The sequence below is a fragment of the Parastagonospora nodorum genome (assembly GCF_000146915.1).
Source record: "Parastagonospora nodorum SN15 chromosome Unknown scaffold_6, whole genome shotgun sequence".
NCBI lineage: Eukaryota > Fungi > Ascomycota > Dothideomycetes > Pleosporales > Phaeosphaeriaceae > Parastagonospora > Parastagonospora nodorum.
In genome coordinates, this window is record NW_001884554.1 from 1,123,583 (window position 1) to 1,149,407 (window position 25,825).

At 52.5% G+C, this 25,825-nt stretch overlaps 10 protein-coding genes across 10 annotated transcripts; 2 read left to right on the forward strand and 8 right to left on the reverse strand.

The window, feature by feature from the left end:
- Positions 1-108: 108 nt before the first annotated feature.
- On the reverse strand, positions 109-1,604 carry SNOG_04615 (hypothetical protein; the record flags this gene model as incomplete). Its single annotated transcript, XM_001794976.1, has 3 exons — positions 109-586; positions 649-1,132; positions 1,277-1,604. The coding sequence occupies 3 exons, from the start codon at positions 1,602-1,604 to the stop codon at positions 109-111; spliced, it is 1,290 nt and encodes a 429-aa protein (XP_001795028.1).
- Positions 1,605-3,220: 1,616 nt separating this feature from the next.
- SNOG_04616 (hypothetical protein) lies at positions 3,221-5,385 on the reverse strand (the record flags this gene model as incomplete). The annotated part of the gene is made up of 4 exons (XM_001794977.1): positions 3,221-3,258; positions 3,279-5,161; positions 5,214-5,303; positions 5,363-5,385. The coding sequence occupies 4 exons, from the start codon at positions 5,383-5,385 to the stop codon at positions 3,221-3,223; spliced, it is 2,034 nt and encodes a 677-aa protein (XP_001795029.1).
- A 454-nt stretch (positions 5,386-5,839) lies between these two features.
- Positions 5,840-7,639, reverse strand: SNOG_04617 (hypothetical protein; the record flags this gene model as incomplete). The annotated part of the gene is made up of 4 exons (XM_001794978.1): positions 5,840-6,147; positions 6,206-6,950; positions 6,984-7,001; positions 7,091-7,639. The coding sequence occupies 4 exons, from the start codon at positions 7,637-7,639 to the stop codon at positions 5,840-5,842; spliced, it is 1,620 nt and encodes a 539-aa protein (XP_001795030.1).
- Positions 7,640-9,865: 2,226 nt separating this feature from the next.
- On the reverse strand, positions 9,866-10,593 carry SNOG_04618 (hypothetical protein; the record flags this gene model as incomplete). Its single annotated transcript, XM_001794979.1, has 3 exons — positions 9,866-10,234; positions 10,280-10,490; positions 10,562-10,593. 3 exons carry the CDS (start codon positions 10,591-10,593, stop codon positions 9,866-9,868), a joined length of 612 nt encoding a protein of 203 aa, XP_001795031.1.
- A 433-nt stretch (positions 10,594-11,026) lies between these two features.
- Positions 11,027-13,672, reverse strand: SNOG_04619 (hypothetical protein; the record flags this gene model as incomplete). The annotated part of the gene is made up of 2 exons (XM_001794980.1): positions 11,027-13,097; positions 13,152-13,672. 2 exons carry the CDS (start codon positions 13,670-13,672, stop codon positions 11,027-11,029), a joined length of 2,592 nt encoding a protein of 863 aa, XP_001795032.1.
- Positions 13,673-14,209: 537 nt separating this feature from the next.
- SNOG_04620 (hypothetical protein) lies at positions 14,210-15,106 on the reverse strand (the record flags this gene model as incomplete). The annotated part of the gene is made up of 2 exons (XM_001794981.1): positions 14,210-14,725; positions 14,783-15,106. 2 exons carry the CDS (start codon positions 15,104-15,106, stop codon positions 14,210-14,212), a joined length of 840 nt encoding a protein of 279 aa, XP_001795033.1.
- A 1,856-nt stretch (positions 15,107-16,962) lies between these two features.
- SNOG_20045 (hypothetical protein) lies at positions 16,963-17,130 on the forward strand (the record flags this gene model as incomplete). Its single annotated transcript, XM_001794982.1, has 1 exon — positions 16,963-17,130. The coding sequence occupies one exon, from the start codon at positions 16,963-16,965 to the stop codon at positions 17,128-17,130; it is 168 nt and encodes a 55-aa protein (XP_001795034.1).
- Positions 17,131-17,973: 843 nt separating this feature from the next.
- Positions 17,974-18,926, reverse strand: SNOG_04621 (hypothetical protein; the record flags this gene model as incomplete). Its single annotated transcript, XM_001794983.1, has 3 exons — positions 17,974-18,348; positions 18,461-18,762; positions 18,869-18,926. 3 exons carry the CDS (start codon positions 18,924-18,926, stop codon positions 17,974-17,976), a joined length of 735 nt encoding a protein of 244 aa, XP_001795035.1.
- A 154-nt stretch (positions 18,927-19,080) lies between these two features.
- On the reverse strand, positions 19,081-23,420 carry SNOG_04622 (hypothetical protein; the record flags this gene model as incomplete). Its single annotated transcript, XM_001794984.1, has 5 exons — positions 19,081-19,508; positions 19,560-19,707; positions 19,764-20,747; positions 20,911-21,353; positions 21,407-23,420. The coding sequence occupies 5 exons, from the start codon at positions 23,418-23,420 to the stop codon at positions 19,081-19,083; spliced, it is 4,017 nt and encodes a 1,338-aa protein (XP_001795036.1).
- Positions 23,421-23,802: 382 nt separating this feature from the next.
- SNOG_04623 (hypothetical protein) lies at positions 23,803-25,620 on the forward strand (the record flags this gene model as incomplete). The annotated part of the gene is made up of 2 exons (XM_001794985.1): positions 23,803-24,361; positions 24,407-25,620. The coding sequence occupies 2 exons, from the start codon at positions 23,803-23,805 to the stop codon at positions 25,618-25,620; spliced, it is 1,773 nt and encodes a 590-aa protein (XP_001795037.1).
- Positions 25,621-25,825: the final 205 nt, after the last annotated feature.

Here is a 25,825-nt window from a genome sequence, read left to right on the forward strand (position 1 = left end):
ATTGGAGCTTTGCTTTGAACCAGAGCGACAGGAACGGTAGAAGGGCATCGTCGTTGAGCGCTACGTGTGTGTTCTCGCCATACCAACTACAAATACAACCCATGGTTTTCATTTCTCATCAACAACCCTCCACTTCCTACCCATCAACGCATTACTCTCCTCACTCCCTTCATCCACCAACTTCCTACTCCCCTCACTCCCCACCACCGGCAGTGCAACCTCATACCTTTTCCCCTCCGGCGCCTCCTCCCCGTCAATCGCATACGGAAATCCGACGTACTCGGGCAACAAGCCCAGCTGCTTGAGCACAGTAGCCTGGTCCCAGGAGATATGCTCATGGCACAAGCGATCGCCGCGCAGCGCAACGATGCTGGTAAACGGGATGTCGAGTTTCTTGCCCGTAGGTGGGATACCGGGGATTAGCCAGGGTACTTCGCTTGTATGCGTGAGGCTGAAGATGAACTCGTCGATGACGCGGTCGATGCCGACGGTGCGGGAGACGAGGGAGAGGGAGGTGTCTGGGGGGTTGGAGAAAACGAAGTGGTGGGTGTAGAAGGAGGTTAGGCGCTCTTTGCCTATGCCGCCGCTGTGGGTTATTTGTTAGTTGGAGGGTGTATGGTATATTGATGGATTGAAGGGATGGCTTACGTCATGGTTGGGATGTGGTTGACGTATGGCTGGTCGACCATTGTTGCCATTGTCTTGTCTACGTCTCGCTCGCCGAATTCGTAGAGTGTGTGCTCTTCCCATACAGCTTCGAGATCGAACCACGGTCCGTCTAGCGCTTTCTTCAAGAAGCCAAGACTTCTCGTATGCGCAATACCTGCGCTTCTTTTGTGGTAGTTCTCGTCGGCTGGTAACACCCAGCCGGAGTCTTCTTTTGCATCATCGTAGCGGTATGTCTTGACCACACCCTCAAACTGTTTGCTCTTTTGCGACTCAGGCGTGAGGGAGACTGACTTTCGTCGAGGTACATTGGGACCAGAGACATGAATCAGTTGTGGTGGTATGGATGATGATGCTGTTTCGTTGAGAGTTGAGAATGTCTTGCCACCGTAGGATATTAGTGCTTTGATCTCGGGCGCAATGTATGTTGCTTGTTCGAGATAAAATGGAATGCGATACAAGTAAGCTGTGAATATGTTAGTGTGGGCAACTTTAGATAATTTTCTAAGTTCCACTTGTTGTGCATTATTGTTCCAAGCTCCTTCTGTGTTCATGATCATTATGTGTGGCGTTCTCGCGCATCAAGCACTTAGAGAATCGTAGCTCTTACAGATTAGTCCCACGCCCTTGTCAAACTCGCAAGCCTCGCAACCCTTCAGGATCTCTAGTGCTTTCTTCAATGGAAATTCTCCGCCGTCTTCAACCTTCCCAGGTACCACCAACTGCACGACCGCAAACCCTTCTTCAGCCCATTTCTGCAGCGGCGGCGGGTCGAGATGTTTCTCGCTCTTATCAATCAGCGCAGACGTATCCAGCACCAAAACAAGGCCCGGTCCTTTCCCGCGTCGTGAAAGCGGTGCCTGAAGCGTGATCTGCGGGGAGATCGCCTGAGGTTCTGGATACGAATGAGGGGCAGATGGTGGGGTAGCTTCGCCCATGGTGGCAACTATGACAACAGCTTCGTTGCACGTCTGAAAGCAAAAAATGCGAAGGAAGTCAGGAGAGACAATGGAGCACGAGCGAGACTGGAGAAACGATGGTGTGGGGTAGTGAGTACTACCAGGTCAGGTAGACGTACAAAGGCTACGTTACCGCTTTCATCGCACGACCGGCAAGTATTGCAGCACGAGGTGCTCAGAGTGCATCCCGCTAAACTGGAATCGGAATCCTCATGCTATGGTGACCTGTCGCAAGGTACAGACAGGGGTGGCCTAGGGGGTCGTTGGCGTATCGCGTACTGTAGAAGATGGATCAGTGTGATGGCCGTATGTGAGTTTCTGCCTTACCAGAATGGGATTTGATTGCGAGACCAAGTCACCACGTTGTTGATGGCTCCTAACAAAGGGACCATAGGATGTGGCCTTGTACGATGTAGTCGACTCTTTCAAAGCGTACCTCCTACATGAAGTGTGCAGGTAGCTCGTGCAATGTTACAATAACACATCTGCGAGATTGATATGTGCTACGAATAATTGAGCTTGGAAGGCGCAAGCGAATGAATTGGTGCTAACTACCAAGAGCATGTAGCCGGAAAACAGCAAAGTCGAGATCATGACCAGGCCCGACTGCTGTGCAATGTATATGTCATGTTGTGCTTGAGTGAGTACCGGATAAACCAGATAAAGACTATATCTAGTATGTTACGTGCGAGGAAAGGTATAAGGTAATTTACCAACAATTGTAGTTGGGCGAGTCCTGCAGATGATGCTTACCCAACGCAGTCGAATGTTCCTCAAGCAACACCACAGTGGGGAGATGACTCAAAGAAAAATCTTGTCTCAAAGACAACATGGTCTAGTTCTGATCTGGAGAGTAACTCCGAACAAACAGTGTCATTCGCAGTGTCGCACCCAGCGTGACTCCGAACGAACAGTGTCATTCGCAGAGTGTCGCACCCAGCGTGACTTGCCTTGTTATTTTCCAGTCTCACCGACGATGCACTGACGAGTCAAAATGGTGCGACAAATTCATCAATATTGCCATCTAGCTACAGTATCTCCAAGACCGAAGAGGAACGCCATCCTGAGTCAAGACGTCGCCGATTCTAGTCGTCCAAATGCCAAACGAAACAGGCGAGCCCCCTTGTAAATTCCCACGCACTGCAACGCTATACTGGACGCGGTGATTGCCAGCCGAGTTTTATGTCCCAGAGCTCCGGTATGGAAGGTGTTGAGGGCTTTGGAGGTTGTGTCAGGACGGGTAGTAGTCGTCAGGTAAGCTGTTGCTGAAATGTATAAGATTGTCGATCGTGGAGCTGCGGGTGGGTGGATAATGAGTAGTGCAGAAGTAGGAATTGGTCAAGAAAAGGAGTTAGGTCGAGAGACAGGAAACGTCTGTGTGCGCTCTGGCCTTGTCGCCAAAGGGGGCTAGTGGTAAGCGTGCGTGTGAAGAGCCGTAAATTCTACGACGTTCTGAGCGAATTCTGCTATATTCCAAGAGCTCTCATGCACTAACATGTATCCTTTAAAGATGATCGCGCAGCCCTGTATCCCAATCCGCTGTCCCCCTCATAACACTATCAAAAAATGCCGCGTCCACACCCTGAAACGTCCAATCATTCACACTCGCCATCAGCGACGGATTCTGCATCTGCTGCTGATCAAGATCCCCACCGATCATCGGTGTTCTCGCTACCTGTGCAAGCGGCTCATCATCTATCGGCAAAAGGTACTGCGGCTGAGGCTCCTGGTGCAGCGCATCTCCAAACCCAGCTGTAGAAATGAGATGATTCGCCACGAACACGCTATGTGGGAAGGTGTTTGGCAAAGGCTGGACTGATTTGAGTTTGTTCGAGTCGTCTTTAGTGATGCCCTCCTGTCCGATCTTGATGATACCGAAGTAAGGTATGTGAAGCTGCAGCTCACCGGAGTTTTGCTCAAGGTCTCTCACAGTGCTGTGAGCAGATAGATCTACACCCCTGGCTGCATCGCTTTCGACGTCTAATAGCCGCCGCAGCTGCTCCGCGCCTTTGCGGCACAGGCTGTCATCTGCGCGAAAACCGAGCATGTCGAGCGGCTTCAGTAGCTGTTCTACCAGCGCGCGGTCGCTGTGGCGTTGGTGTGCTCTCCAGTCGTCTGTGCCGAGCTTGTGGCCGTCGATATGGGCTAGAAGCACTGTCATGGCAGCCATCAAGGCGAGGAAATCGGCAGAGCGACAGTACACCGTAGGTGCCTCGAGGCCTTGGAACACGCGAAACGCAATGAATCGATGGAGTAGTTCGCGGCTTGCAGTGACGCAAGCGATCTTGGCATACGTGTTGTAGGTGGATTCCTTATCGCACCGGAGAAGATATGGCAAGTGTAAGAGATGCACTAGATTGTAGTGATGCACTTGATCGCACATGCGCATGACTTCCCAAAAAGCTCCTCTCGTGTTGGGTTTGAGCGACGCAAAATTTGGCGGGGCCCAGAACTTGTCTGGTAGGGCTTTGGCGGCTTTGATTAGCATTTGGTCGAGTTCGCGTGTCGTTTTGAGGTCGTCGGGGAAGACTTCGCATCGGTTGCGTTCGATAATGCGTCTCCCGACGATGGTATGTATGCGTTCTAGCTTGCAGCTTGGTGTTTCGCCTGGAATGTCGTGCTCGAGATTATCTGATGCTTGGCCACCATGAGGTAGACCAAGCATCAGACTGAGCATCACGTCCATGAACACCAAGCGAAACCACTTGAACTTCGGGTTCGTGTCGATTTCACCATCCAGCGTCTTTACGGGCGCTGGATTGGGAAGATCAAGTCTCATCAGTTGTGCGACCGTCATACCCTTCCTGAAAGCCAGCCAAGCTCTTCGCAGGTTTCCGCCTTTTATCTGAAAGAGGCCTTCGAGTATGACACATTCGAGACCGTCAATACAGCAGACCAGGTTCTCATTCGTCGTGACAAGACGCACAGCGGTGTCAACCAGTCTGTCCATGACATCACAAGGACTTTCGGGCAGATTACCCCAGTTCTGCGCGCGAAAGTACTGCAGAAACAAAGCTAATAATAGCATTCTTTTCGCTATTAGGACGGGATGCGTGGACGAATCAGGGATGGCGGCGAAGTCATTAACAAAGTCGAATGCTTCATGCTCTGGGCGGTCGGAACTTGTGAACAATTGATGGCAGTAGAATGTGGCGATGTAGTCAAGCTTGCAAAACGCGTCGATCTCAGCTTGAGCTGGAAAAGCCTTGAGCAGCTCTTCCGAAATCTTCTTGTTCTCGTCTGTCACGACGACAGCAATGCTGTTTGTTGCGGCGCATGGCGCTGTCGGTGGTCTGCACGATACCGGTGCCTGGCACTCACTCACCGGAGTGAAGTACCCAGACTGTTCGTTCACTGGATTTCCGAGAGTGTTTGGTTTGATGTCCCGCTGGACTGCATGCCCGACCTCGAGCAGCTGTTCCAGCAGTGATTCCACTCTCTGGATCCTATCAAGAAGAGGATCCCGATTACTTTCAGCCTGTGCTTGGAACTCTTCTTCCGGCTTCTCTTGACTGATGCACGGCGCACCACGGCGCCTGCAGGGGACGCATATGTTTTCTGACGTCGCGTCATATGCATCATACGTACATCTGACTTTCCTCTTCTTGCAGTCCCAGCAACTTGTAGTCCCCTTGCGCAGCTTGCGGCGCTTCGTATCGGGCTCTGAGCTTGTCGAATCTGCATAATTCCTGGATGGATCCATGTTGCGCCGTTTCGGTGGAAGCGCAATGTCTGACATAATGTCGGTGGACTTGAGCATGCTAGCTAGATGAACGCGGCTGGAAGGTGCTCATGATGTACACTTGGTCCGCCGGTTCGGCGGAAGGACGAAGGCGGCACAAAGCCAGGCTGACAGACAACGCGGCTTTCAGGCAACCATCATCGACTCAAACGCTATCGCACATCATCCCGAAGGAATATAAATAGGAACTGAGTCTAGGCCTCCGCAAGGCGAGCGTATCACATTCTAGTATCGCTGCAAACCGCTTGTTCCACACCACAAGATCAAGCGCCACGGGAGAAAGTGACTTAGAGTAAACTAAACAGATGCGAATGCGACATGACTTGAAAAGGGTATGCTTCCTGTATATTCTAATGATCTGTGAGATGAGAGTGTATGTAGAAAGAGGTGCGATCCAAACAGGGTCTAAACTAGGCGCCCCGAAGCCGCGGCGCCGGCGGCCCCACCTGCTTCTCTCCACTTCAATCCTTCCTCATGCAACAGCACCCTGCACCGCCTCTGTATTAAGCCTCTTCCTTGGAACGAAGACAACCAGCACGCACGCCGTAGCCGTCAGACTAAGGGCTAGGATCAAAGTGACCTTGATGCCCTCCATGTACGCCAGCACAATCTCGGGAACTTGCTCCGCTGGAAAGGCGTGTCGGATTTGTGTCGCTCCTGTGCCGATGACCATCTCGGGACTGATGTTGGGCGCTGTCTTAGCGAGCGTTGTCAGGACGCGGTTCACGAAGCCGGATTGTGCGGCGGAAGTCGAGAAGGCGCCGCCGACGGTTTGGAAGACTGGAGGTGATTTTGTTAGTGATATGTGCAGCTGGAGGTTACATGGGTATGAGCTTACAGAGAACGGTCGCTGTTACCGATGACATGATCTCCGGGGTGGAATTTGCTTGTGCGATGGTAATGCCCATCTGGAACGTCATCCCAAGCGCAAAGCCGTACAATGTCTGATATCCAATCCATGTCGCGACGGATGTGCCGATGTCGAATGTGTAGATCAAGCCCATACTGATAGTCGATAGGACGACTCCGGCCATCATGAAGGCCGCCGCATAACCCGTCTTCATGACGACAATTCCGGCGAACGTGCTACCAAGTGCCAGCGAGAGAACAAGCGGCAAGTTGAGCACTCCAGAAGAGATTGCAGTCCGGTTGTCGACGCTTTGGAAGTAGATGGGAAGATAGTACAGAAGAACAAAGTATCCGGCTGCGAAGAAGAACTGGAAGATCGATGGCTGCCAGACTGAGCGTCTGCTGATGACGTTGCGCTGCAGCATAGCTCGATCGTTGTTGTAGTACTCCCAAAATCCGAACGCAGCCCAGATGAGTACGAAGCCAACAAGGAGTCCAATGACAGTGCTGCTGTTCCACGCCTTTTTCTGGCCTCCGTTCTCCATGGCGAGGATGAACGAGATGATGCCGCCCATAATAAGAGCCACACCGAGCGGATCAAGTTGAAGGAATTTCTCCTTCCATGTCGCCTTCACCGGGGCCGCTTGAGGCGGCGTCTTGAAGAAGATGAAGATCAGGAGCGCCGAGAGGCTACCAACCGGAAGATTGATCCAGAAACTATACTTGTCAGCGCCCTGCCACTCTCCTCAGAAGTGTTTCACACTTACCACCACCTCCACGTTGCCCTATCCGTAAACACCCCACCCAGAATCGGCCCAACAACACTCGACAACCCATAAACACCGCCAACAAGCCCAAGTAACCCCGGCCGTACCTTCGGTTCTGCAACAAACGTAATAAGCGTGAACGCACCCGTCGACACACCCGCAGCACCCACACCAGCAAACGCCCGTCCCACCACAAACGTCACCGAATTCTGCGAAACCGCACAGATCAAGCTGCCAATGACGAATACAAAGATGGACCCGAGGTAGCTTGCCTTGAGCGGGAAGTACTTGAAGAACTTGCCCGAAGCTGGTTGAAATCCGCCAAACGTCATGAAATAAACACTCCCGTACCAAGAAACCATATTCAGGCCGTCAAACTCGTCTGTAATTTTGGGGATCGCGGTGCCGATGATGGTCATGTCGAGGGCGACGAGGAGGACTGAGCAGACGAGGGCGATGATGATGGGTATGAGGGTCATGCCTGAGGCAAAGACCTCGAGGGGTGCATCGTCGGGTGTTTGGCTTGTGAGGCTTGGCTGATAGCTTCTTCGGCCTTCCTTCTCGTCGGTAATGAGGTCTGGAGTCGTCACGCCGCTTGTTGATTTCTCCTGTGTGCCTGGCGACAGGGTGAGGTTTGACTGTTTTTCTGGACCCATGGTGCTATCCGTTGATTCGATCTCCGGGAAAGTTGTGAGAGGTAATCAATTGGCAAGAAGGATGTAGTAGAGGAAGTCGTAAGTATCCTGATCAAACCAGACAAAAGAGTAGTACCTACAACTTCCCGTTGCTTTGCTTTCCACAAACAGACTTTCCGTCTGACAGCTACTTCCTATATAAAAGCACAACGGAGATAACCCTCCTATCTTCCATACAACTCCGTCCCCAGCAATCGGCATTCATTCGCCCGCATACCGTCGAAATGAGTCGAAGATCCTACCACCTGTCAAGCCACGTGCCAAGCAAACCTGCGTCCTCCCGAACTACGGCGGAAGACGACAACGCCCTTGTGCAACCAACTGCTTATTGTGGGTCTCGTATTACACATTTCGCCAAGCGATTGATGCGTGAGGCTTGCTACCTTGATGCACATTCCGGACTTATGGTCGGATTGTTCGTGGTGAAATTTCCGCTTGGCCGGATACTTTTCGCATGCTCGGCATTAGCGATATGATAAGGCTGAAAAGGCATACTGAATTTTATGCAGGATTCAAAATGCAGTTTCACTATCTTGGCGTCATGATATGCTTGCTCCGCCGAGCTCGGAGGCCGCCAGCACGCCTTTGACTACATGGTATCTGGACACCTTGAAACGCCATTGCCCATCTTCTGTTGCTCTTCTGCACGTCAGAGTAGTATTAAAGAAAGCCTTGACGTGCGAACAAACACGTCATCCTCGCAAGATGCATTTTCCAAGCTCGAGGCGCCACTCCAGCCTCATAGAATTATCAGTTGTCAGTCCGGATGATATGCCACCCCTATTCTGTTACCTCTTTGATCGCTTGTATAAGCTCTGAAACACTGCCTTTGCAGGCCTCTCATACATGTAGCCATACCTCAAACGGCGGAGGAGTAGTTATGCTGATCGCTGTGAACTTGTTCCGGAACTTGTATTTAGGCCAGGCGTCTCAGGTAGTTTCCGACCACTATAAGCCCCGAGTATAGCCCGTCCTCATACCCATCTGACACGGAGATTTGGTTACATGTACGTTCGTCTGGTGTACACCGCTAAGGATTCTGTGCGGACGAATCAATTCTACCCTTCGAAAATAACATCTCACATAGCTGACAGCCAAGATACATATCATTTCAGCAGACTGTCGAAATGTGAGTTGGAACTGTGACGCTTTGTCAGATCTGACTACCGCATACCTGGTGGGCCGTTTGAAAGTAAGCACTAGCCTCGGTTGTACGTAGATTATGGGACACCAATCACTCAATCGGTGCATCTTTCCATATTGGCTAATGATATTTTTGAGAATATCAAGAGCTGATCAAGCCTCTCGGCCTGAGTTAAAGACAGTGTCAAATGGGGATCATGCTATCGCGTCGTTGAGGACCGAATGCATGGGGGCTGGACACTCGTATCACCGGTAGATTAGCACCTGCAACTGCTAAGCTTGCGGACTACAATCGTTTATTCGCTGGGATGCTGTTTGTTCATTATGTTGCCAAGCTCGTCATAGAGCCGGAGAAGAGGCATTGGGCCGTGCTGGAACGATTAGTTGGTACTCAGCGATAGTATGTGCTCAGCATTCTGGTACTTACTCTGCGACAAACTCAATGCATTGAGTACCAGCGAGCGTTTGTGGTAGCTTGAAATTTTCACATAATTAGGTGCTACAGGCTGAGTTAAGTTGGTGTGCTGGGAGTAAGATGTGGGTGCAAGGGGCTTGAGATTTGGCGCTTTGGATCACATAGTCGCTGTCTGTAGCTTAGTGCTGTAAACGGTGCAGCAGTATTTGCTGCTATTGCAAGTGGCTTTGAACAATCTCAAGATTGAAGCTGCGTAGTGGGATCTAGCGGTGAGGTTCTCAATACAACATGATGTCATTGGTGATAGTGGCCTCGACATACCCGCCTGCAGTGTAAGCTTAAACAAGAACAGTACCTTACGTTATGGTACATATTGAGCTAATAAGCAATTGAGACTGCTACAAGTGTGGGGAGAGTTCCAAGGCAAGTGGCGAACACGAGTTCGTCATCGTCGCGGAACTGGAATTATGTGGTTTCTGTATGTCAACGCTAAAGGTAATGCCGATGAAGCCATGATTAGACGGTACCGATCCTTCCTTGATGGATTCTTGAGAGTTTGTGCCGGGTGCCGTGCTTGATGCAGAGGGTTCGCTGTGTTTTGCTGGACGGTTGAGAGCGCTGTCGTCCTATTATCCCGTAGGCTTCGGAAGGACGATATTAATGTCGCGACCCATAACACAGCTGCCGATTCCGTCGCGAAGTAGAGGTTCGTTTGCCTTGAGGTATAACCACTGCGGGTCCTCCTCTACCACCACTTGCTTGAGCCCTTCGAGGTGATCAAGCGCCAAGTTCATCGACCACTCAAGGTACTCGAGGTGGAGCTTTTGCGACGGGAAGTCGTTGTCGGTGCGGCGCTGCACGCAATGAAATAGCGACCCGCCCTCCATTGCATCGGGGGTGGAGATCTGGATGGTCTTGATAGCGTCCCGCTGAACAGGCAGGAGGTAATTGAGGAATTTGGGAAATGACTCGTCGCTGTTGATGTAGAACGTGAACAACTGTAGGGGGAGAGAAACGGTCTCCACGGAGATCTGTCGACACACCCTGGTCAGGGCCATGGCATTTGAGACAGTTGGGTCCGCCGTGGGGGCAGCCACTGGTCCGGAAATGTGCGCATGGAGCTGGTAGCGGTACTGTGCATCTGATGGCGGAAACACAGAGACGGTGACGCTGCTCAAGACGTACTCGTACACTTTGTTGCGCAGCTCTCCGGGAAGACGAAGGAGCGGCGAGCGTTGTCGATTGCGTTCTTCACTGCGTTGCCATGAGCTTAGTCCTTGTCATTCTGGGGAAGCTCTGTGGTTATTTACCAGAAGTCTGCATACTGTCTGCTAAAGGGCCTTCTGAGGGCTGCCATGGCGGGACAGAGCACAGAGATGTGTGGTGAGGTGGATGTAGAAGTGGTAGAGTACAGAGGATGTCTGGTGGTGAGAAGAAGTTGAGGTTGGGCACTTGCTAGTCGTAAACAATCCGTGACCTCAGCATGGAGGTGAGGTAGGAGCGATTGGAATTCCCAGCAAAGAGCTTCTCACTCGAAAACCACGTGGCATGCCGCCCGAGCTCTTACCGTCTCCTGTGCCGTGTGAAAAAGCAGCAGCCCGTGCAGTCGGCCGCATCGCGACATCTGGACTACCCAGCAGGCCTCACATGTGATATCACATGATGTCCACGGGCATGGTACTTGTGGGTACCATTGCAGGGCTATCGCTCGGTCTCTTCCTTTACAAACCATCAGACTTCCTTGCAAGACTAGAGGCATCTACTTTGGCAAGAACTACCGCCAAAACACCTCAACTCACGACCCTAACCTCCTTAGCCACAGCCGCACAAAGCTCAACCTTTACCCCCGCGCCACTCAACACGTGAATCCAAAGCCGCTGCGTATCACTCAACCGATCATTCTCACTCTTGACCTCCGCGAACTTGACCTCACCCTTCGCGCCTTCCTCATCTGCCACCTTCCACAAGAACAAGTCCGGCACGCCACCGCCTCGCTGCCCGTACTCCTGCGCCATGACTTTACACACTGTCGCTAGCGCCTCACCGTCAAAGCACTGCGCTATCTCAATTAGATCGTTGATGTCGAATGACCAGTCAAGCCCCACGACACACGTCCGGCGCTCGTGATGGTCGTCGTAGATGCGCCGCATGATGCTTGGTGCGTCGCCGTTGGAGATCTCGTTTAAGCGGGCATTGATCTCGGAGATGCGCGAGGGATAGAAGGCGTCGGTGTGCAGATCGAGTGGACAGGTTTGGTAGGGTGTCTGGAAGACATTGGGTATGTAGGTGAATAGGACGTCAAAGAATAGGTAGGCGAACAGAGTGCGCACGATGCCACCCTCACTGTGGTAGCCTTTCCAGCCTTGGTTGCGGTAGTGCGAGAGACACATTGCTTCGACGGAGCATTCGCCGTCCTCGCGGGGGTCGATCCATATTGTCTTGCCGCCGCGTCTGCTAGGGTTCGGGTGCGGAGAGCTGTTGCGTCGTGATAGAACTGGTCGGTCGCGCTCGATGCGGATACCCTCCATTGTAACTTCGGCCGGCTTGGTGAGGCGAACATGTCCAAAGTCATGTTGAGAGCGCTTAGGTATATTGAGAGACTTTTCGAGCTTTGTTATACGCTTCTGTAAGTCATAGTGGTGTATGATGTGTACGAACCGATCCTGCAGCCCGTCTTGGCATGTCTGCAGCGCTATTCGCTTCCAATGCTTCTTCTGCTGGTCTTCGCTTCTCTTCTCTGCTTCGTTGAGAGACGCCATGTAGTGCTCCTCAAGCAATGCTTTACGCTGGTACCAAGCGCCTCTTCTGGAGTGGTGGAAGAGGCGTTGCCCAAGTAGTTCGGTCAGAAGTGCATGCTCACGTTTGTGCTCTTTCCGCCGTCCCAGCACATAAAGTGCTTTGTGTATAATACGGGTGTACACCCATGCAGGCGACAGACGGCGCAGATATGAACCCTCACCGCTGTGATATATGCTGTCTTCTTTCCGCTGTTCTTCTTGGCACAGCGCTTGCCAACGTGAGTGCACTTGCTCGAATGTATCCATAATCTCGTCGAAGTCTTTCTCTGTAGGTCGCCCATTGAATTCCAAAATATTGTCTATGCGAAATTGCGTCCGAACCGATGCCTCGTACTCAAGTAGCAACGAGCGAGAAGCAAAAATGTTTGCAGACCGAGATACAATGTATTCGGGAAAATTCCATCGAGCTATCTTCGCTAGAATGATTGTGGTGAGCGACTTTTCTGTCCACTCTGTAGAGCGGTAGAAGACGAGATGTACGCGCTCAAACAACTTCAAGGTGGGCAAGGAGAGGCGGATACAAGGTCCAGTCTCGTTCATGATTTTGCGAGTGAAGTGAGCGTCGCGATTTGCGTCATCCGAAAGATCGTCTACTGGGCTCGGCTCGACCTCCGGAGTTTCATGCCTGGAGCCAGGTGCGGATGCAGATGATCGCCGTGACATCTCCGAGTCAGAGCGCTTCAAACCAACATGCCCAAGACCTGTCTGCTTCCGGCTAGTCCGTCGCAATGCTTTCAATAAGTCTTTCTTATTCTTGCCTTGCACTTTCGCGTCCCTTGCAAGCAGCTTCAGCTCGTCGAGCTTTAGCAACGACGATGCTTCCTCAAGTGTAGTTATCTCTTCCTCCGATCGGTCCGCAAACGTGAACGAAGTCCCCAGCGTTGCCCCGGTTGGTGCTTCGAGCTCACCAGGATGCGACTCTACTTCAGCAGAGGATGTCGGTAGAATGTGTGTTTGCTGCAGAATTTGAGCTGCGCCTTCGAGGTCGGAGATGTCGCTGTGATATCCAAGATTCTTTACACGATGCCACGCAGACGTCTTGCGGAGAAAGAGGCGCACATATCTATAATGAACCTTACGTCAGCTCTATACCATAAACTGAGCTGATCAAACATACAGAAATTGCGCCTCGTAGCTCATTTCCCTCCATATTCGGAACACATCCGTCTCAGCCTCATCAAAGAGGTGGCTCTCGTCTTCCAACACAGTGTCCAACGCAAGATTGAACGCATCCACATAGAGCGAGCTCTTCCCTCTAACCCATGCTCTTTTCTCTATGCGCTCCCCAGCGACATCTGCATTATCTTCCTGCGACGCCTTGAACGCCTCATACGCCTCAATAGCCTCGTCATCGACCTTGACCTGTGGCAGCGCACTCTCCAAATCTGTCTTATGCACATCCTCCTCCTTCTCCTCAGTCTTCACATCCCTCCCATCATCCTCAACATCGCTATCCAGTATCTCGCGATTCGCAAACTTGCGAGGTGTGTGCGGCGGCTGCTTCCTAGGGCTGTTACCCGTCTTCTGGCGCTTTGCGGGCCGGTCCTTGTCGCCGTCGAAATTGGTGGATTTGGGATGTTTTATGAACCGCGTAATCATCTGATTGTGCTTCGACGGGGTCTGCGGGTTGAGCGCCATCGTCGTGGCGGAGCGCAGGCGTCCATTGTTCGCCCCTCGATGATGATGTAGGCTGGAGCACGGTCGTTGCACCTGGGAACAACGCGCTTTCTTCGACGCGCGATCACGGGACCATGGATCCCTGCCCGTGCGGACCCTTTCAAGCCCCGCAACGATGACCTTGGATTACACCAAGTCAGCAGTTGAAAATGAAATGAACGTTGGGGAATTGGGTTTGTTCAAAGGGTCGATAGGGCTAAATCGGGAATGGTGCCGTGTAAATAAGCATATTCGATAACGATCTGACTAAGGTTACTTTCCTTCGTCTTTGCAGTTCTACACTCTTTTGGGATGATGAGGGGATATCAAGCAATTATGAGACAGGTAACCTCCATGCATACGGATGCCCTCTCAGTCAACAAACTGCCACCAAGAATAAACAAAAAGTCCGAACCAAACCATGTGCGCCGTCCCTCGCCGAACAAAACTTGCTGAAATAAAGAAATCATCATCATGAATTGGGCTCCAGAAATTTCTACTGCCATTATTATCCCAGTATCACCGCTTCTCTGGATCTCCTCCTGCATGGATCGTCGTGTCTACGCCCGGCTCCGTCGTCGTCGCGTGCCACGCATCTCTCTCGATGACCACTTTCGTGTCAACTTGGACGCCCCAAATGCCCATGCCCGCTCCATCCCTCAGTGCCCTTTCATCACTGTCCCGACTCCCTCCACTCTGCGTAGCGCCAAAATGCTCACTGCTCTTGCCAATGCCGAGTTCGATCTCGTCGCTGTCGCCATCCGTTCTGGTGATGCGGCTTCGCGGGCCCTTTGCAGATGACATATTGCCATACTGGCTGCCGTAGCCATACTTGGGCGGCATCTTGGAGGCTCCTGTGATGTACGAGTTTGTCGATTCGCGCAGGAAGCGGACGTGTTCGCGCAGGAGGGGCCAGATCGCGGGGAGACATGCCGTGTATACTGCGACGCTGGCTTCGCGGGTGTACCACAGCATGTACGTTGTTCCGTAGAGATTTGAAAGGTTGTAGTACTTGGTAAGGATTGCAGCGACGATCTGAAAGGATGGATGTTAGTGACTGCTGTGTAGATAGTGACCTGCGAGCGGACTTACCACAAAAGTGCCCATGCTGAAGAGCAGTCCCAGACCAATCTTCTGCTTCAACGGAAGTGATAGAGACGCAATCATTGGAATTGGTACAGCAATGATGAGCAGGTCGCTGCTGATGTTAAACGTCGCTTGCACAATGGCGAAGTGTTCGAGTGTCGTGCATTGCGGATTGGGAGGGGGAACGGCCCAGTACCCATTGAACGGTCGGCACGCAGTGAAGAAAGCGATCTCAACAGCGATCCAACCAAGCGCCACATAGGCTGCCACAAATCTGATCCACTTGATGTGAGTCGTACCCGTGGTCATGCGCGCGAACATGAAGAGCATGCATGCTTTCAGAACCCAGATAACGTTCAACATACACTGTATATGATTAGCTCGGTTCAATGTGCATAAGCCGTCCTGTACGCACCTGTTCAGACACAATGACTATCTTCGATCCTTTGATGCGCTCGTCTATATCCGCTGGCGAGAATGTAGCAAACTCCTCGGGCAAAAAGAGGTTGGAGCCTCCCCCTGCTGCAATAATGTTTAGGCATGCTATAAGCCCGGTATAGAATAATGGAACAGCCGTTATCATCAACCAGTCGTCAATTGCGAATTGTGAAGCACTTCGTACGCGGCGCCATCGCGCAAAGCTGACAGGCATTAGCATATTGTTGAGATGAGAGCATAATTGGAGAAACAACATACGTTCGTACTGCCAGCAGGAAAATACCAATTCCATACATCGGCCATGATTGACTTGCAAGCTGTCGCTGGAACGTTGACATATCATTCCCTTCTTCCGCCATATCTGTACTGGGCGACCGTGTTCTCGCTGGATGTGTCGGAAGGCCGATTGCTCGAGCATATGCCAAAGCCAAACGCTGATTAGAAACGGTCCGATGGTGTGCTTACGGTGACATCGCACGTGTTGGACGGCCGTAATATGGAAAGACACAAACTTTTGACGGCGTGGGAAAAAGCACTGGGAATGACAAACAGTCTCAAGAAAACGAAAGCGTCTGACACCGAAAACCAGCGCGGGAATCGATCTTTGGGGGTTTGTACGAAATGATCGCAATGAAAAGCACAAAGTACCTACCTGAACTGGCTACACGGGAGATCATCCCATCTTTGAACCACTCCTGAATCTTGTCAATACGCAACTGTCGCTAGCGTTGGACGCGCATGTGCAATTCGCTGAACAGGGTGGATCGAGCTGCCGGGCAATGACTCCGAGGTAGCTCCATCGTGTCTAGGAACTTCATGGCAGAGTCGGTTTGTGACATGGGAGCTAATAAAACATACTCTTGGTACCTGACCACGTTATCATTGGCGACTGACGTGCTTACGAGGCGCTCGTCCCCTGAATCCGCGCGGGATGGTCGGACGCTTGTACAGTACGGGCGCGGGATTGGGAGCTACGAGCCGTTCAAACAGATGTCCTGAGCCCATAGAGTTTGTGTCATTCCGGTGCGTGTCTGACGGAGATTTCTTCGAATGCAGTGCATTTTGAGGGGTTTCAGTAAGAACCTTGAGCATGTCTCGCAGACCCCACTATATCCTTGCTGTCACTCTCTCGCAACTGACTCTGGGTTTCTTTTCGCCACGAGCAAGCTAGACGGGATGAGGACATTCGTGACAGCCGAAAGATAAGAGATGTCCGGGGTCGTAATAACGAAAGAAAGCGTACGGGATCCACCGGGCAAACGGGGCCGTCTGTCTAGGCACCTAGCTCACCCGACTTCCCCAGGCAAACGTGCCCCGGACGTGAGGCTGCAATAACGCTCCAGGTGATGAGGCTTCGACGCCCCAGCGCAATGAATGCAGATGCACTTCTGAGACACACAGCCTCGCGTCCAAATAGTGCATGTCGATCTTCTAAACGCGATGCGCATGAGGCCGCATGTAGACTGCCGGCATGCAGCCCCAATGCAGACGTGGCGTCGCCTCAAGCCTTACGACAAGCAGCTGTGCATGCCGTACCTGCGTGCGGCATTACAACGGTCAGTACATACACGACATAGAAATGCGTAAAATCTCTTGTCGTACTTGGAAGAGGGATAAGGAAAAACGAATTAACGTACGAGAAGCATCGCAGGTTGTGGTTGGCTAGCGCGACCCTTGCGGGAGTGGACCGCAGCCGCCCCGGAGCCACGCTGAGAGCGCGTGGATGGTGCTCGCGTAGAATTGACGCTATGGAGAGCGACTCCGAGGCTTCTGATACGCGATCTGCCAGCTTTCAAAATGTGATCGGCGAGTGGAACGATACTGCAGGTCTGCTTTCCCCCCGCTGCGCTGCGATGCCGGGCTGGATTGACTTCATGGGTGGAGTTGACCGGGGCTGGGAGGCTTGCCCCCGCTGAAAGGCACGTTCACACCGCATATGATGGGCAGTGGCCGGCATTAGGAGAAACGTCCAGTTGTTTCCACCCAGCCAACTCTGCAGCCTACCACATATCTGCAGCTATAAGAGACCAGCAGTCCTGTCTATCTGTTACGTTCCCGATGTTTCATTGTTTCCTCGTGTGATTCCCGACAGCTCTCCATCACATATGCCAGGCGGTGACACAGCAACGCGCGCGGGCCCATTCATCCGGTACTCGGTCTCTTCCAGCAACTCCAGGATGTGAAATAAGGCCGTGCTAAGCATTCTCATGCGATTTTCCGGAAAACTCGGAAGACATTGGAGAGACGACACCCTGCAGACATGTTTCTGGACGTTCAGTGGAGTAGACCCTGGTTTTCAGATCGACAATGCTCTTTGCCTGGAGTGCGTTGGGTTTGGATTTAATGGTAAGTGGTTTGGAGCAGTCACATCACTGTTATAGTGTGGCTGTAATTAATTGCTCAATGCGAAACACTTGCTTCAGTGTGGTCGTTGAGAAGACTTGTGGAGTAACACAACGATCGAACAAGAAGAGTCTCAAAAGAAAAAGAGCAAGAAGTTTCCGCATCACATCCATATTCGCACATACGGGCAATGTAGACCCCGCGCCTCAACATTCAGATGTTTGTCAGAAGAAGCTACCACGATTGGATTGTCTAAGTTAATTAACATCAAATTTACTCATCCTAAATCTGTCTCGTTCCTATCGTCATCCCAGCTAGTCCTAGGCATTTATCGCTGAGAACTCCAACATCGTCATCTCAAGAATCAGATTTGAAGCGGCACCACCACGTCCTTGCCATCTTCCATTTTGTCTCAACTAGCCATCAATTTCACCTCCCTCTTCACGCATCTCCGCCTCAACCGTACGCAAGTCCTCAAGCATCAAAATCTCAAATGTAGGTCTCCAGAACCAAGTGGAGACTAGCACACCCGCCCGCTCCAGCACCTCGAACGCGGGGATAAACCTGACACGTTCTACATAATCACTGGGAACTTCGGATACGACAATGACGCCCTCAATCTCTCTGGTTATGGGCAGAAAAACACCGGCCTGGAGAGACGCCAGAGCAGTGCGACACAAATACTTGTGTTCGCTGCGATGCGGCCAGGTGAAATACAGGGCTTCGAGCCCATTGGGCAATTTTTGGGCAAGGTCGCTGTCGCCATCATTTGGGTCGAGAATGGATTTCGCCTGGACACGCAACGTCTCGAGTACAATGAATTTCACTCAGCGAGCCAAGAAAGCTCTCCGTCCGGTCATCCGGATCGCATTGTTCGGCAATACTAGCAGATTCATACAGCACCAAGGATTTGAGTGAATCAGCATGATATCGTAGACCAGCTGCGAGTTCTGTCCAGATGAAGTGAGGCAAGGGAGTGTCGTCGTTCGGATATGTGTACGAAGCGTCGCAGGTTACAGATTGATAAAGAAAATCTCGCAGTTTCTTGATCGATTTGAGGATCTTGACCACAATGCGGGCGTCGAGGATGCAGAGATCCAGCTTAAGCGTTGTGATGTTTGATGTCGATTCTGCCAATGGCCATGGCTCCTTGGTCTCGAGGTTGTCCAATCTCCGTTCTAGTTTCTCGAGTTGTGCGAACGTATCTGTGTCTATTTAAACAGGGATGGTGATCGAGTCGTGCAATAACTTCACAACAAGGCATTACTCCATGACATCTTCTCCAGGTAGGATCTCTTTGTGGTGACGCACCTTCAGCTCCTTGATTTTCACTCAAATCACACGTCAACAACACCACGCCCGCCCACATCCTCAACACATATCACATCACAAAACACCACTCCAGAAACACCTTTTCATTATCACGCTCACTAACACCCCCTCTTCACCCCCTTTACATCCCCCTCCGTCCAAAAATCCCCCACCCCCCAAGAACTTCTCTCTCTCCCCAAAGTCCCCACTCATCACCACCCCACTTTCCCCAACCCCTCCCTACGCCTCTGCTCCCCCAGCTCCCCCCACCGCATCAACAACCCGCCATCAAGCATAGCCCTCTGCGTACCGGCATCCCATCCGCCCTCCATAACATCAGCGGCGCGGAACGCTTTCCCGTTCAGCCCGCATGGGGAGTCGAGGAATTGCTGCAGATGAGTGGCGAGGCCTGAGAGGCGGCGGTAGCTGGATTCGGATAGCGGGGTTATTAGGGCGAGAGTGCCGGATTGGCTGGTGCAGAGGATTTGATGGAGGGGGAGAGAGGAGGTGGTGGAGGTTGTGAATTCGGAGGCGGTGGGCATGTGCAGGCGGGATTGGAGGAGGTGCATTGTTGAGGGGAAGTGGCCAGTGTGGAAGGTAGATTTTTGCAGGAGGCGCGTTCCGCCCATGCTCTTTGGGTCTGGAGGTTGTGTTAGTAGTGGTTGACATGAGATTGGGGTAGGGGACGTACGGTCAGGGTCGAATTGCAGGACTTGTAAATTCATGTCGGCGTCTGCGACGATGATGTGCAGTTGCTCTTCGAAGGGGAGGAAGTCGGCGGTTATGCATTCGAGGTGGTGCTTGCTGCGGCCGAAAAGCATCATCTTATAGGGCTCTTCCTGTTATGAGCATTAGTATTGCGTCTGCGAAGTGTAGCAATTAAGATGCGACGTACCGTATAACCAGTAAACCAAGCGCCCTTGTATGCATCACCCATTAGTAGCATGCCTGTATTTGGTAGTGTCTTTAATGTAGTGACATAGCACTGCATGTCCATGAATGCAACAGGCAACAGTGTTCCGTCCTCCTTGAGACCACGAACCATGCTCTTCTGCCCCTGCGCCATGATCAAGAAGCCTTGGGTGCCGAGATCTGAGATGGCGGATACTGTACCCTTTACTTCATCTTTGACAATAAGCTTGAGACGCTTGTTGGTCTCAGGATGATCAGGCTCAGGTACAACGGTGATGACCTCAAAGATGCGGATATTGCCCTTCGTCGCAAGATCTTCACCCAGGACGATTGCAGTGCCGACGGCGATCACATCTTTGCGCTGATGCGTAGTCTCAGAAACTTCGAGATTCAGCGTCTTGATGCACAGTATGACTTCTTGCGGGTCGAGCACGTGTGTGTCAATGACTGTCCATGTCTTCTCGTCCATAACCTTGATGATACCGTGCTCAACCTTGGGCTTGAATGACGTCTCTTCCTTGGGTAATTCGTAGTGGAAGGTGTCATTCGGATCCAACGTATATTCTTCTGGCTGACCAGTGCCGATGACGTATAGTCCGCTGGGGTGGTAAGCAAGAGCATGTACTTCCGCGTCCATCGGCATTCGTCGTGCTGCCCACCCTAGATGGCCGTAGTGTGTACTCGGTGGCAATTGTGATATGCGAAGCGTGTCTGTGCTGTCAAGATATGCGAAGCCTCTTTGACACGATGATGTGTGGAAGCGCGTGAGGGACTTGACCGGATTTCCGCTCAAGCCAATGACCCGAGGTGCGCTGGAAGACTCTTTGAGAATAAATGCAGGTGATCGTCCGCGTTGGATAACGGTGCTGTAGCCGTTAATATTGTCCAATGCTAGCAATGTACTTTCGAAACCAGGTTCGTCTGCTGCTTCTTCCTGGGCTCCATCCTCCATGTAGCGCGGGACATGCTGTTGTGACAGCTTGACCCAACGCAGATTATGCGTCCATAGATCCGATGATGATCTGGAAGGCGAATGAATCGCTTTGTAGATCACAAGATCATCATTAGATGTACGCACCTTGCACATCGTCAGCTGTGACAGGAATTGTTTGGTGAAATGTGGGACTTACAATCAGGTGAGGTGATCTAGAAGTAGCATCACCGAGATCGGCTGCTAGTATCTCGGTTATGGTCGCCTTTGCTGAACTTCGCTTTGGCATGTAGTCCATAGTAAGAAGTGGCGGCAGGAAGCCCAGTGCTTCTGCGACGTAGCTAGGCTTCTCCAGCTGCGACATGGCAAAGATACGCAAACCGCCTTCAGGGGTCAGAAGGAATGCAAAGACTTCGGTAAAAGAAGACGATTGAAAAAGGCTTGCCGACAGCCACTCAGTCCCAGAGAGTCCAGTAGCCTCAACATCCTCGACCTCACCGTCACCAGTAGCTTTGTAAATCTTGACACTGGAATCTTCCCGCTGGATTAGGAGGTATGGATCGGCAAAGCTTGCGTTGATGATGTTCAGCTCATTGCCCGTCTCTTCATCCTCCATAGGTATGATTTGCTCCATGCCGAGTTCTGGCAATATATCGTTATCAAATGTTCTTAGACTGCGCAATTGACGTGCTTACCAGAATCATAGGTGCGCACCTCACTTCGCAGCACCTGTACAACCTTGGTACCTCGAGCCAAGACACCCACACTGAGCGTCAAGCCTTCGTCCCGCTCAAAGTCGCCTTTTTCTGTCTCAGAGAGCTCATTACCATGCACTTCATAGACTACAGTACTTTCTGTACCATCTTCCCAAGCTTTTGAGACGACCAAGTACTGGTCGTAGTCTACGTCAGAAGAAGCATTAGCTTCGGCGTCCTGACCAAAGTCGGCGACGATACCAGCGGGGGCTTGTTTCTTAGCATGGACAGCCCATACTCCATTTGATGAGGGGAGCTCGGTCTGTGCTAACATGGTAGGATGTAGTTCCCGGTTGAGGGCTGTGATGGCTCCAGCGGCCCCACGACCGGTAGAAAGCATGATCTCGCCCTTAGTAAGAGATTCGGTATCCTTGCCAGGATGCAGAACGGTATCTCGTATAGGTGCGATGCTCGGAAGCACGTCGTGCACTCGGAACGTGTAAGTACCGGGGGCAGTTGGTTCTGCAGCAGCGGCTGTGATCTTTTTGACTGTCGTAGCGGTGTCGTTGTAGAGGTCATCGTCTAAATCGTCCACCTCCTCTTCTTCTACATCAGACATGTCTTCGTCATCGCCTGACTGTGCTGTGTTGGATTGCTTTCGCCGAAGCTGATTAGACGTGCTGGTCCAGCCCATGAGCACCGACTCGCCGTCCTCGCTCCCGATGAAGAGCCGACCACGTCCCAGGTTGGTTGAGCACGAAGCGCGAGTCTTGAGGATATTGCCACCGTTGTCTGCAGGCACTGGTTGGATCGTCATGGCGGACACATTGCGTCCATCCAAGGAGAAGGTCAGAATGAAGATGGATCCGTCATTGAGCACAATCATGACGTCTCCTGTATCTTGAGACAGAAGCTCAAGGGTACAGCCTTCCAGACGCAGTGCGAGATCCGCCTGGTCGCTCAAGGCGAATGAGGTGCATGCCTTGGCCAACTCGTTCACAGCCACACCGTTGGTTTTGCCTGCCTGGTCCACATGTATGATCTCATTGCTGCCGACCAGCAATGCTCCTCCTATTGGGTGTGGCAGCGGAACCACTTGTGTGAGATCGTATGGCAGGCCCGGGACCGACAGGAGTGTGGTTGAAGCCTTTTGTTCGAGGTCGAGGGTGAAGACGGTGTAGGTGAGGATGTCTTTGCGATGGGTAAGAAGTGAAGCAGCGGTGGCTTTGGACGATGAGATGACACCAAAGGTGGGTTCTCGGTACTCGTGCAGGAATGCAAGATGTACGGGGTGGGTCAGGGTCGGGTCGAGGTTGGTGAGGGGCAGCACAAACGAGGACGAGTAGGGCGTCTTGACTGCGTCGTCGCCATTGGCACCATTTGCACGCTCGGCCTTGCCCTCTTGCGCAGCCTCATTGTCCGAGTCATACTCGTCCTCGGCCAGATCACGCTGTCTGAAGGGCAAGATGGCAAGGTTGTGGGTGCCAAACTTGAGGGCGGCGCATCTGCTGCTTGGGTCTGCCGTCAAGAAGTTGTACGTGTCTTTCAGCTCAGCATCCCACGGGGCAAGACCGGGCACGTCTGGGTTCTCATAGTAGTGTATTGATATTGTATGGAGGTTGTACGTCTCCGGGTCCCATTCCACCAAGCTCAGCTTTGCGTCCCGAAAAGCCACCAGCAGCGCCTCCGCACGTGACTTTGTGTTGAGCGCCTTGACACGTGCGAGTGAAATGACTGTGCCTGCCAGCGGGAATTCGCCGACCAGCACCAGCTTCGCCGTGTTCTCTATGCGCTGCAGCGGCACATCGGCCGCCTCTGTGTCGAAGTTTGCCGCCGCGTTGTCTGCTTCACCCTCCCCACCAGACGCGACCTCGGTCACGGTCGACTTGAGTTCGAAGACCTGGAGCAGCGAATTCTTGGCGACGATGAGATTGTTGGAGCGCGATGAAAGGAAGGGGAGGGTGATGGCATGGCTGACGGCCGTGGGCGGGGCAATCTCAGTGTAGGCCTGCATGGTGGTGGTGTGAGGCTAGTACACGACCAATTGTCATAGTGGTGAAGCTATCGTGGGCGGGGTGGGGACAGGCAGTCGGTGCTGTCTTCTGCTTTCTTCTGGGCTTGGACGCGTTCAAAGAGCTCGACGTCGGCTCAAAACACTAGCGCGAAGGAGCTTGGACGGCATGCACGGTCGATCCGGGCATCCAGGCCCCGCCCGTGCCGCTAGACGTCATCTCGCGGCTGCTGCAAACAGGCATCTGCTCTGCTCTGCTGTGCCCTCGACCGTCCACTTGCGCATCCTGCATCCAGCATCCATCACATTGTGGTGGTAGAGAGAAAGGTACATTATCCTCCTTTAAGCATTCTCGAGCAACCAACTGACTGATCTCCACCAGACAATGGCGCTCATACAAACAAGCCTCATCTGGGTGGCCTACGCCGTCGCCATCGCCATTCTCCTCGCCATAGCTTCCATCTTCGTCTTCCTGTACCAGAAGCCGAGAGATCGGGCCGCATCGGTTACCGTTGTGTGCATCTTCACGACCCTCGCACTGCTTGCGACCGTTCTCCTCATCCCCGTCGACGTCGCTCTCGTCTCGTCCACGTCCAGATCGAGCCTAGGCCAGAAGAAGGACTGGGCCACGCCAGACAAGGTCCACGGCATCGTCCGCACCCTCGAGATTGTCTACTACACGCTCTATTCGCTTGATGCGCTGCTCTGTCTGATCGTTGTGCCCTTCACCTACTTCTGGTACGAGGAATACGACGAGGACGCGGCCGAGCATGGCGAGCAGACGGCTGGCCAGCGCATCTGGGGCGCCTTCAAGTACACCATCGCCTTCCTCGTCTTCGTTGTCACCATCTTCCTGATTGGCTTCTTCGTTCCCTTTGCAAAGCAGGCCAAGGACGACAAGCGCCTCGACCTGGACTACTTCAAGCACCTCCTCTCTGAGAACCGTAAGTGCCCTAGTCCGTCTTCACGTGCATGGCTAACTCGCGCAGATGGAGAACGTGCTCTCGCATTCGCACTTGGTCTTCTGATGACTGTCGGTACCGTTCTGTTTGTCCTCTACACCGGAGCCGGAATGGCAATGCTGCCCGTGGCCATGATCAAGTCCGCACCCTATGTCTCGAACCCTACCCTAGCCGCCAACACTGCGTCCCAGCTCGAGGCCAACCGTGAGCGCCAGAGGCAGCTTGAAGGCCGCAACGAAGGTCGCGATGGAGGACTCGATGCCCGTGATAGGCGCGAGCTCGAGTCCCTCATCCGGGAAGAGCGTACCCTGATCCGCCGTGAGCGTCTTGCTGCCGAATCAAGCGGCGAGGACCGTCACTGGATCGTCAAGACATGGATCAAGATTGAGGCCGTGTTCCGCCCGCTCAAGCTCGTCGGTGGACTGCTGCTCATCGTCGTCGCCCTGGTCATCTTCGCCAGCATGCTCATCACCGGCATTGACAAGGCTAAGAACTCAATCTGCGGCGCCCACTGTGGTTACATCCTCGGTCACATCAACATCTTCCAGCCACTGAACTGGGTCCTAGTCAAGTCATCCAAGGTCTTCCCCATTGACTACGTCCTGTTCCTGCTCCTGGTCTTGTTCTTCTTCTCCGCATCCGTCGTTGGTATCGCGACAGCCGGCATTCGCTTCCTCTGGCTCACTCTCTTCAAGATCCGCAAGGGGCATACTTCTCCCCAGGCCATGTTAATGGCGACTGTCCTACTCACTCTGATCGTACTAGGTATCAACTACTCCGTCGCCATGGTTGTCGCTCCACAGTACGCCACCTTTGGTCCTCAGACCTACTGTGACCTGAGCACCAACTCCCGCGACGAGACGCCTGACTGCTCAGAGCACAAGGACCTCATCAAGCCATGCAGCGAGCTTGCCAAGAACCCCTCTGCCCAGGACGTCTGCACACCATCCGTCCTGAGCACCTTCATCAACCGCGTCACCATCAACTTCCCCTTTTTTGGTGTCGTTTTGTTCTGGTCTCAGTTTGCCTTCCTCGGCGTGTACCTGATCGTCTTCGTCACAACCCTTTTCCGCGTTCCTAAGATTGACCAGGACCAGGTCGATCGTGATCTTGAGGAAGAAGAGGAAGAGGGTCTTCTTGCCAGCACTGGACGCCGATTCAATGCTACCTGGCAAGACATCACCGGCCGCTCCAAGCAGACGTATGGCGCGACCGAGTCCAGGAACGGAGAGCACAGCTAAAGCAATGTGTCATGAAAAGCGTTCGATTGGGTGTAAATTGGTATATGTGAAAACGGCATGTTTGATTGAAATTAGTACATATATTTGCGCATTGTAAGACGTCTTTCCTTTGGGTCTGGGTCGGGATGGGTCCATGATACCTCACTGTCATTCGGCGTTTTGTGGTCTACTATACGTATCTCAGTCTAGCTAATGTTGAACGTTG